An 11,882-nucleotide genomic window follows, 5' to 3' on the forward strand; every position below is an offset into this window, starting at 1 on the left:
ATAATAAGCATAAAAATAAATATAAAGGAATAATTATAAATTGTTACTTACCCATGAATTTTATTATAATATGTAGTGTGTATATTTTTATTAGTTGGATAATCAAAAAACACATTTTACTGTGTGTATCGTCTTTTTTTTTACGCTGGAAAAACGCATTACGCGTTTCCCCCACGGGAACAGTGGGGGGTATGTGGGGCTCGCCGATGTCCGAGGCGCCGAGTGCGCCCCGAACAACGGAATACAAACTAAAAAACCAGCGGTACCCTTTCCGTCGTAACGAGGAGCGCCACGGGATCGCTTGCGCATGCTACCGTGACGCTCTGACGGATGGCCTGCGTATGCAGGCCTCCATTCTCTATGGGGATTACCAGGGTACTGAGAACCCCCTAGTCCCAGCGACGCCTATTGCGGCGGAGGGAGAAGATGCGCATAGCGCCTCATTCTTCTCACTAGTCTTCTTCGGCGGAGCAGGTTTGCAGCGGCGTCCTCTTCCCGCAGTTGTATCGTCTTATTAAATCGATTACAAAATACATATTTCGTTATTTTATGAAAAAAAAAGCTTTAAACGTACTAGTAAAGAAAAGTCGTGTTTTAAATTAAAAAGTAAGTTAAAAGTCACAATTAATCTCAAATTATTATTTACATCAAAGTTAAAATCAAAACAAAAATTAAATTGTATTTATAAATAAAATACATAATATAAAATTATAAATCAATAAAAGTTGTTACCTTCGTTAGTAAAAATAAAATGTTGCTAATTCCAAATAACTATTTTTAAGAAATTCACTGAAGTAAGACGTTATCTCACGATATACAAAACATAAAAAAATATATTTATAAAAATAAATTATTTTAGATAAAAGACAACATATAATGTCTTTAATTAAAAAAAATATAATTTATGTGTTAACAGAAAAACTGACAAAAAGTTGAAATTCGTCTAATCGTCATTTGCAGCTTATACGTTCCAACACACGTTACTGTAGTATGTCACAAAAGAGGTTTTAAAAATAAGTACTTATTATTTTGTTAAAAGATAATGATGAAATAATAGCATGCGTTATTATTAAAATAATTCACTCTTTTATATAAAATTAAGTCTAATCAGATTTTAAATTTATAAAACAAACAAAATTTCTGATTTTGACATATAATGAGCATGTCATATAAGTTCATCGGGTATTATAAAAAACGTAACTTTGATATGTCAAAACTGTCAAACACGTAGACGTAGATCAAAAACTCTGAGAATTAATTATTTTTACAATATTTAACAAAAATGCCTTCTAGTGATAGCGACGATTTTGAAAGTGCTGATGAAGGCCACAGCAGCCCTAACAAAAAAGAGCGCAAGAAGCGCTTATCCTCGTCGAATTATAGCGATAATTTAGAGTTGGACGACAACGAACCCCAAAAACCTCAAGATCAACTTTCAACCAAATTAAAAGAATCAATCAAAAAACAGGTTAGTGAAAAAGTGCAAAATATACTAATAGTATATAATAGTATTATATACAATATAGACTAGTAATAATCTTTGATTAAAGATTTATGATTCTATAAATATCTAATTAAAAAAATCTCTTTCTTATTTATTTTACTTTATAATTAAATATTACTATACTCATTATTGCATTGCCTTTGCAATTTAATAAAGAATATACTTCTAAGATCCCATTTTAGCTCACTATGCCATTATATTTGAATATATGGTCTTGATTACCTATATCACAACGATGATGTACCACCTTATTATTAAAGTTTATTACTAAACTTTTAAAGGCTAACCCAGAAGATGGTTGGGACGATTTTGACATTGATGACGAGGCAAGTGAAACTGTAATGACAGTACAAAAAGAAAAACATACTTCAAAACACGAATCAACAGCAAAGACGGGACTTACACAATCAGGCTGGGATGACTTTGATGATTGGGGTGATGATAGTAATATTAACAAAGAATCTCAGGTAAATTATTGTAGATAAATTAAATATATTTGCATACTTAACAACACTTTATATAACTTAAAAGCACTCTAGAATCCTATGATGGAAATTCTCATTCCGCAACTAGTCTGCTTTCAAATATATGTTCCTTTTAGAAACTCAATATTCCAGATTTAGTTCTCTCTGAATTGCTTTTGAAAGAGAAATAAAAGAGAAACAGAATATTGGCAATATAGATGTGTGTTGGTTGTGTTCAAAGGTTGTTAAATTAAATTTTACATTATACAATAGAATATTTTAATAAAATTATATGAATATTAATAGTTTAGAAACTTAAAAAAAAAAAACTATTAAGATTACTGCAACAGTTTGTTGTTTACTTGCAAACAGTTGTTAAAATAAACAATGTATATAATAGTTTTTTCTGTTATACAAGTAAAATAAAAAATATGATTCTCTTTTATAATAGTATAGGTTGGTGGATGAGCATATGGGCCAACTTATAATAAATGGTCACCAACATCCATAGACATTGGCATTGTAAGAAATGTTAACCATCGCTTACATCGCTAATGCGATCCCAAACCTTGGGAACTAAGATATTATTATCTATATAGCTAAGGTTTGTTTTATTGATCACACATCTGGTTTTTGTATATACACAAGTAATCATATCTAATTAAAAAAATATATATGGTATGGTATACATTAAATTTCAGGAAGCAAAGAAGCATCAACAGCAAGACAAGGCACAAACTGCGGTAGATCGTCCTGCTCCTCAACCTAAGAGTGAAGGATGGGGATGGGGTTGGGGTGTTGATTCTCTCCTCAGTTCTGCAACAGCTGGTATAAGTAATCTAACGACACAAGTGTCGCAGGTATAAAAAAATAGATTTGTTAACATTTCTCTCAGTAATAAGTTTTACTTAAGAATAAAATAAGATCTCTTTATTATAATTCCACTTAAGCAATGTCATTGTAATTATCAATAACAGATGGTTCTGAACAAAGCAAAATGATAAACAGTCTTCATCTAACACTGGGTTATTACATATTGATTTATCTGATGCTATAAAGGCTGCATAGCTATATTAATTTTGTGTCTTCCATCAATACTTTGGGTATGGTATGGTAAAATTAATATAGCTGACACAACATGAATGATGTTATATGCTAGCACAAGTAAGGTTGTAGAAATAGAGGCAAAAATAGGAATATTATTATTGCCTTTAAACTAGTACTACTGTCTTTATTATTTAAAAACAATATTCTATATTTAATTATGTGCTTCTAACAGTGTTAGCACCAATATTTTATTTATTAGCAAGTATGAAATCATTAACATTGCCTTTTCGGCTTGAAATTTTTCCCTTTGATAGGTTAATAACCAAACATTACATTGCAGTCAGTAACTATGTACATTTTATATTCATACATATGTTTATTTTAATAAAATTTATTTTGTAAATTACAGGGAATATCAACAGTTCTTGAAACAGGTATTGGTGCCCCGGATCCTGAAGAACTGGCCAGGAAATCTGTGAAAAATTATGAAAGTAAACCAAAAAGTGCTGAGAATGAAGAGATTGAAAGTACGGAAGAGAAGTCAAATCGAAATGTGAATGATAGTGCTTTTCAATTTGGTAGCTTGCTGTCCGGTGTCACCAAGTTTGTAGAATCTACTGGTGTGTTGATATTTGTTATTTCTTATTTAATAACTCATATAATATACCAATGGGGGGGGGGAAGTAAAGACAGTGTTACAAAAGTGGTCTGGTCTCAGAAAGTGCAAAAAGTGCTTACTGTACCGGAACTCTCCGATCTTGACCTTTCAAAATATGAAGATTCATCTGTGTTTGCACAAACACTTGTGCACTATAATATCACTTGTATCATTGGCTAGCCCTTGTTAGGATAGACACGAAAGCTGAATTCTGAAGGACATGACTATCAATATTATTATGAATTCTCCCTGGAAATTCTCTTTTGAAGGGTCTCTTTAAGAATCAACTCAAATTATTATATATCAAAAAACAATTAACATAGCTCTTTATAATTATATACTAAAAATTGCATTGCAAATTATTTGGTTGTATTAGAAAATTATTTGACAAAATATCAACAAATTGTTTTTAGGTACAAAAGTGATAGTAGGTGGACTAGATACCCTAGAAACTATAGGTAAGAAGACAATGGAAGTTCTCCAAGATGGTGATCCAGGTCTTGCCAAGAAGCGAGCTATGCTTGGTCTAGACCCTGGTGATAAACCTGTACTGTCCCAGGTGCTAAGGGAGGCAAAAGCTAAGGCCGATGAAGAGGATGTAATGAGGGAAGCCAAAAGAGAGGCTAAACAAGTGCATTATGAAACATTGTTTGATGATTTTGAAGGTATTGCATAGTAATATCCATCATTGACTTTAGAAACTAGCAATTTGTTTGTAAACATAAAGATAATAAGTACTTAATAGATAACAATTAAAATAAATTAATTTTAAACATTAAGTATATTATACTTGAGGGTAGGCCCAAAAAGCCGAGATGGCCCAGTGGCTGAATGGCATGAATCTGAACCAATAATCGCAGGTTCAAACCCGGGTAAGCACACACAGAAGGAAAACATTGTGAGGAAACCTGTATGTGTGTAATTTCATTGAAATTCTGCCACAAGTGTATTCCACCAACCCGCATTGGAGCAGCGTGGTGTAATAAGCTCCTAAACATTCTCCTCAAAAAAAAAGGAGAGGAGCCCTTAGCCCAGCACTGGGATATTCACAGGCTGTTACTACTGTCTTGGTGGTAGGGAACGGGTAGTTCCTACTTAGAAGGGAAGAACACATATTTTACTGCCAAACAGCAATATTGTTGCGTTCTGGTTGCAAGAATGAGTAATATAACATCTTGGTTCCAAAAATTTGTTCAATCGAAATCCAAATGGCCTTATATGTTAAATTATTATTTATTATTTTAACATTGTATATCATCCCGTGTTTCAGGTCTAGTCCACCTGGAGGCGCTGGAGATGCTATCGAGGCAGGTGAGCATGCGTATCGATGAGCGACTGCGCAACGCTGGTCCAGACAAGCGACACGATATCAAGGAGACACTGCAACAGGTCGCAGGTTCGTTTACGCTTCTTTTCATACGCAATTATAATGATTTTTTTATATGTATTTCAATAAGTTTATCGTCATAATTGCCTTCAACGAAAACATTTGGTGCACAAATAAAAAAAAAATATATAGGTGGTAATTAAAATTGTAATCGTAACGTCGATTGCGTTGCCTGAAAATAAATATATGTAAGCACATCAAACCAAAAGCAAAATAACAATAATAATATCCTGGGACGTTATTCACACACGGCCATCTGATCCCAAACTGAGCAGAGCTTGTACTATGGAAACCAGACAATTGATATACTACATATACTACTTTTCTTTTGTAAATATATACTTATATAGATAATAACACCAAGACTCAGGACAAACAGACATGTTCATGAACACAAATGTCTGTCCTGGGTGGGAATCGATCCCACAACCACAACCGTCGGCGTGAAAGTCAAGTATCTACCAGCCACGCCAAGCGGCCCGTTAAATTAAAATTTTATACCGTAGTGATTCTATTTTGTAATTGGCTGTGAGAGATTAAATTATATATGAATATCTAGTTTAGGAGGGGGTGCAGGCTTGAGGTATCCCATGTTCTTTTCTGTACTTTTTCTGTACTGTGTAATTTAATAATGTTCAGTTTAGTTGTAAGAACATGAGTGTGTAAAAACACTTCGCATTTATAACATTAGTAAGAATAATAATTCTTCCCGACTGTACTGGCTGTCGTCGCGTTTGGACTCTACCATCACTTACCATCAGGCGAAGTAGAGTCATTTGCCCTCCCGGCAAATAGAAAAAAAAAATACTTATCATCAACATAATTTGCATGACCTTATCTAATTTATTTGGGGTTAGTGCAAAAAATACTTGGCAAACTCTTAAGACCAATACATTTAATATTAATACCATTAATATCGGTTACCACAAATAGTATGGTGGCAGGAACCAAAAACAATGGACCAGCAAAAAAATTTGCTGGTCGCAAGTAAGTAACGAATAAATAAGCTGTTTTAAAAATTGCAGAACTCTGCGAAATGCCTGAAGAAGATGATGAAGAAGACCAGGAGGAAATAGCAGAAGACATATCCAAGCCTGATGCGTTCCACGATCGCCTGCAACGTGCTACTAGAGATATTGGGTTGAAATTACAATTCCAACCTTTAATTAAGTAAGTAATTGAGTCATAATTATTTTAAATTAAGAACATTTACCTACAACCTTTCTAAACAAAACCTAACTTAAAGAGGGTCCCCCCCTTCAAAATCTAGCTGTTAAGGTTCGACTATTTGTCACAGATAAAGCACCACTATATACACATACATAGTACAGCGAAGACTTGACTTCAACTGAGTTATATATATATATATATATATATATTATTATTATATATATATATATATTATTAACGGTTTCGGTTGTTAAAATTAATCTCCAAACAAAGGCAACGGCGACGAAAAAAAAAAGTGTATAAGACAGGTTCCATCATAGCGTTAATTAACCTTGCTAATAGATGTCGCCACTATCAATTCAAACTTTTCAATGTTTATTTATATATTTTTCAATGTTTGTTTCAGGCAGTACACGGATATTTTGACTTGGTTCGAAGAAACGGAATCGGATATCGCGGGAAAGGCAATATATAAGAGGGCAGTGAGCGGCCTCGCGCAAACGACAGCGTTATGCGTGGAACTGTATCACAAGACAGCTGAAATGTTGCTCGTTAAGAATCGACGCTCGACTGCCGATGAGGCTGATGCGCTTACACAGTATGTAGAATTTACTATTTAATCTATATGTTAATATTTGTATATATTTATTTTATTTGGTTTAGTTTGTACGATGATAGTTAGAAGGCTGAATCTTAACTGATGATTCTGAGTTTAAAACCCAGGCGCCACTGATTTTTGATAAGCTTAATTTGTATGTATAATTTATCTTGTGCTCGGTGATAAAGGAATACGTATTGAGGATGACTAAGGCAATAAAGTTTTTTATTTATTTTGATTGAATTCGAAAGTTAAACTTTTATAAACATGATTGACGATTATTTACGGAAGTGTAATCTTTGCCTATAGCATGTATAGCTTTACTAGTTTTTTAACTAAAGGTATAAGCTCCAAACCTTCTCCTCATAAAAGGGAGAGGAGGCCTTTAGCCCAGCAGTGGGACATTAACAGGCTGTTACGGTTAGTTTTTTAGTTCCTAAAAACTGGAGTCCGAGCAACTTATATTTCGCGTAATGACGATGCCCTGACCGTTTTTAGCCATGGCGGTTATTCTCAAATCTCTCTCGTGCCTCAGAAAGCACGTAGTCTTTGGTCCACACAATATGTCTTACTCGTTGGGTAGCCTTCTTCGAAATCCTCGCCTTCGAAGCCTCGATAAAATTGAAAATATTTATATTAGCATAATACCCTTTTCAGAATGACCGTAGTTTTGACGAGGCACATAAGCGATCTAGCAACACAGTTCACAGAGAAGCTGAGCGGTCATCCGACAGATAACAAGGAGCAAATAAATGATTACATCACTAATGTATTTTTAGAGGTAATGAGGTTTTATATTTTCTAAATAATATTTAAATTCACTGATCATGAACGTCAGTTATTTTGATCCTTTATATAATTGAAATATTTGGGCAGACTGGCAAATGAGCGAGCTGATGACAAACGGTTACCACTGGACATAAACATTGGCCTTGTAAGAAATATCTATAATCCATTACATTGCCGATGCGCCATAAATTTTTTTATCCAATATGAAAGAATATGTAAAAATATGAAGATATGTCTATTGTGTCGAAACACAACAATACTAAGCATTGCTGTATGTACATACAACAGAAATTTAACAATGACCTTTCTGTATTTTAAGATATATTTTGGAAACTTGAATCTTGGAATCTCTGTTTGCGTCAGAGAGTAAATTTTTTTATAAAGGTGTATATCACGCTTTAACCCACGAGGGCGGGTCTTTATTAATTAACCGGTAATATATATGTTACTCAGAATAATATACATGAACTGATTCCTCCAGCAACTTTTTACTATCGAACGGCCGGGCAAACGCGACCAAAGCGCCATAGGTACACAGTGGAAATTCCCCGCCTACGTACGAAGCACTTTGAGTCTACATTCATCATTCGCACTGCGAAACTTTGGAATGTTTTGCCTGAGTCCGTATTTCCCGATAGGTACAATGTTGGTGTCTTCAAATCCAGAGTAAACAGGTTTCTTATAGGCAAGCGTGCTACATCTTAGACCGTATCGATGCAAGTCAACGGTCAAACGCTGGCCTATTAATGGTAAAAAAAAAATATATTATTAAGGATTTTATCGGGTATTGGCATAGGGGCTGACATTAATAAATAATATTAAAGATATTAGGAAAACATTTATGGAGCCTAATAAAAAAACTGATATTAATTTATATGTTATATATAAAAATAGATGTTGGTATTCTGTTTGAGATCAATGGACTCCATCACCATGAAAGGTTGTATAAATATGTATCTTTTCATGGGGAAAGTTGTTATACTTTACACTTTGTTGTAACTCTTCGCTAGATGGCGCTGCATCACATTAACAACAAGACACAAGTCTATTTCAATAAAAATATTTTCATTTGATTTGATTATACCGTCCAATCAATTGCCATGACTATTGTTTATTTTATTTATTTTATTTTATTTATTAGGTTTACTTACAATAACATAAACTAATACATTAAAAGAAACAATAAATACAAACTTATTATCTAAGTGTAGAGATTAATTAAAAGTAAACACAACATGCGAACATGTTTATGTATAATATATACAAGACAACATCTTCCAGGTATTGCTAGTGTATAAAACCACTGTTTTTTTTTCAGGCTGGTAACAGTTCTAAGTATATAGAAAATGCATTCCAGTTAACATTGCCGATAATTCAGATTGGTGCAGTGTGAAATATATATAATATAATAATATATAAATATAATTTTTACGTATAATTTTTGTGATAAATTTATTGTAATAAATAACAGTAAACAATTTTTATTTTATTTTTAAATTGTCAATACAGATTATATGATATTACTGTTTTTTTATCTGTTTTCTATTGAAGAACTATTCATAAATAAGTTTTGTGTTATATTGTTTATCTGTATAGACTATTCCAATCATTAAACTTTAGGATTTACATATTCTATGCGATTTTCTAATAGCTCTCAGTACAAAGAGTTTTTGATTAATATATCTTTATTTATAATACAACATTATTCCACTCAACTATTTATATTAATTTTTAATTAACCTTCCAAAATTCCGAAAACAACTTCGCCGACATCAATATGTATACCACAGATAATTAAAGATCGACCAATGACATCCCGTTAAGTTAATGTCAATTTTTTTTACTTGTCTTTGCTTTATTGTGATTGGAATAAGCTAAGTTTATTTATTATACCTCGAAGTTCAAGGTGACAATAAATATTTTATACATTACGGTGTTTTATTTAAAATAATAATATAAATATTATTTTATTTGACTCTAAAAGATGCCTTGTAGTTGACAGATTGATAAAATTTACTAAATAGAATTTCGAAATTACTAATATTATTTCATACATGATAGTATAATAATCATTTTGCCAAGTATTATAAAAGAAAAATTATGTAACTCGCAACTTTTAGACGTAGTAGACGTGTTCTGGAGAGAAGACCGCGCCATGGCAAGCGTAGCGTAGGAGTGCCTCCAGCTAGGTGGAGTGATCATATTCGCAAAGTGCCTGGCAGCGGATGGATATTAAGAGCTGACGATAGAGCTCAGTGGCGTGTTATTGGAGAACCCTATGTCCAGCAGAGGACAATAAAGGGATTATGAATCTTTTTTTTATTAATACATGTCAACGCCTATAATCATATCGGTAGATTGCACTGGTAAACTTCTTAATAGATTTCAAAAAAGTTTTTGAATAGCTTCTTTATATTTGCCGGGACGGCAAATGATTCTACTCCACCTGATGGTAAGTGGTAGTAGAGTCCAATTTCGACGACGGCCAGTACAGTCGCGAAGAATATTCTGCACTAGCTGCCCCCGCCTTGCCGGCCCGCAAGATGCCTCTTCACGCCACGTTTGAATTCCAATTTTTTGGAAGTGCGACAAAGAACGGAGTTGCCAAATTTCTTTGAAGCTAGCTTTGATATTTATGATTTTGTTTAAGTATTTTAGTGGGCTTCACTGTTTTTTTAACATAGTCATAATGGTGAATTACTTGAGACCAGTTGCCGAGCCAAACCACTAAGACATTAAGTCGGTCGAATGAAAAATGCAATGTAATTTACACGTAAGCGTATATATTTCTTCTGTTTTGTTCTAGAAATTTATTTCAATGAATAAAATTTTGAGTACAATCCAATGTAGTGGATTGTCTTTATTTAGACGCAGCCAATATTGTATTGGCATAGGCGATTGACTTGTAACACTTTGCTAAAATCTGATTTGAAATTATTCCCCAACAACTTTGATCTGTGGCCTGATATCTAGCCACTCAACCAACCAGGAGCTCATATTATTTATATAATATGAGAGTGTTTGCCTCGGGGATAGAACACGTGAATCGCAATCAAAGATTACAAGTTCTAATCCAGACAAGTAACACTGAGATTTTACTTAGTTGCTTAAAATTCATCTTAGGCTCTGCGATGTAGCAAAATGTGGAGAAATCTGCATGCATCTATGCATCTAGCAATACATAGCAGACGACAGACGCTTATACACCAACCCGCAGGCGAGCTGCGTGGTGGAATAAGCTTTAAGCCTTCTTAAGTATATATAGATATTTGTAAAACAGTGCTTACAAAATATTTGTATATATAATAAATATTTCGTTATAAATGTGAACATATGATTGAAATATTTGAATCCATTGTCATTCAAATTATTGCCTCGTCGGTCTATTGGCTAGCTCCTGAGTTCAAATCCCAGATCGGGCCAATAAAGGTATTGTGTTTTTCTGTCGAAAATTCTCGGTAGCAGCCTGGAGTCTGGAAGTTGGAAGCACGTAAAACTGTTGGTCCTGCGCCTGAACTCCGGTCGTGTCCGATTATTATCCCATCGGATTATGAAAGAGAATAGACAGTACACTTTTGTTAGCGCACGCACTTATGCACTATAAATTGGCTAATCACTCTTGAGATTTGCTGCCATGGCCGAAATCGATTCGGAGGAAATTATTTAAAAAAATATCTCCTTATTTATTAGTATAGATAAAACACTTACCGTAATTATATAAAAAAGTATTAAGATACATACTTAACTACACTTACAAGGAAACGAAACAATGCAGATAAAATGCGAACGCTCACCGGACCACCTGTTATCAAACTGTTTAAGAAGTACAAAGTATGGACATACCACTTAAACTTATTTAAAATATTCTTTCATCTATCTACATCAAAACTAACGCGACTGTTTCTTTCAATTTAATTACACTTAATAACATCTTAGATCTGATGTATAGATTATAAGCTATAATAATAATGTCTTCCAGACCGATTTCGGCCACGGCAACAAATCTTAAGAGAGATTAGCCAACTGTGCAGGAGATATTATAGTGGTTATCTGATGGTTAGTGGCGATTTGGCGGTGTATGTAGTGGTTTATACTTCTTGCAATGCTTGTGACGATAGGCAGTTTAGCTTGATTGTCATATTAAAATAAAAAATAATAAACTTTCTTTTTGGCTTGAATAATTTTATACGTTTTTTAATTTAAAAATCTTTGTAAGCCTATAATACGTAGTCTTATTGAGATGATAATACTAAAGAATGATAAAG

General features: G+C 33.4%; 1 protein-coding gene across 1 annotated transcript; it reads left to right on the forward strand.

Annotated features, from left to right (window-relative positions):
- The first annotated feature begins 1,219 nt into the window (after positions 1-1,219).
- Positions 1,220-9,545, forward strand: LOC126776805 (protein FAM114A2). The gene is made up of 10 exons (XM_050499600.1): positions 1,220-1,468; positions 1,786-1,971; positions 2,670-2,828; positions 3,425-3,635; positions 4,087-4,338; positions 4,944-5,069; positions 6,086-6,230; positions 6,637-6,828; positions 7,486-7,609; positions 8,936-9,545. Exons 1-10 carry the CDS (start codon positions 1,283-1,285, stop codon positions 9,008-9,010), a joined length of 1,656 nt encoding a protein of 551 aa, XP_050355557.1. The 5' UTR covers positions 1,220-1,282; the 3' UTR covers positions 9,011-9,545.
- The last annotated feature ends 2,337 nt before the right edge of the window (positions 9,546-11,882 follow it).

This window comes from Nymphalis io, chromosome 21, assembly GCF_905147045.1.
Source record: "Nymphalis io chromosome 21, ilAglIoxx1.1, whole genome shotgun sequence".
In the NCBI taxonomy this organism is placed as follows: domain Eukaryota; kingdom Metazoa; phylum Arthropoda; class Insecta; order Lepidoptera; family Nymphalidae; genus Nymphalis; species Nymphalis io.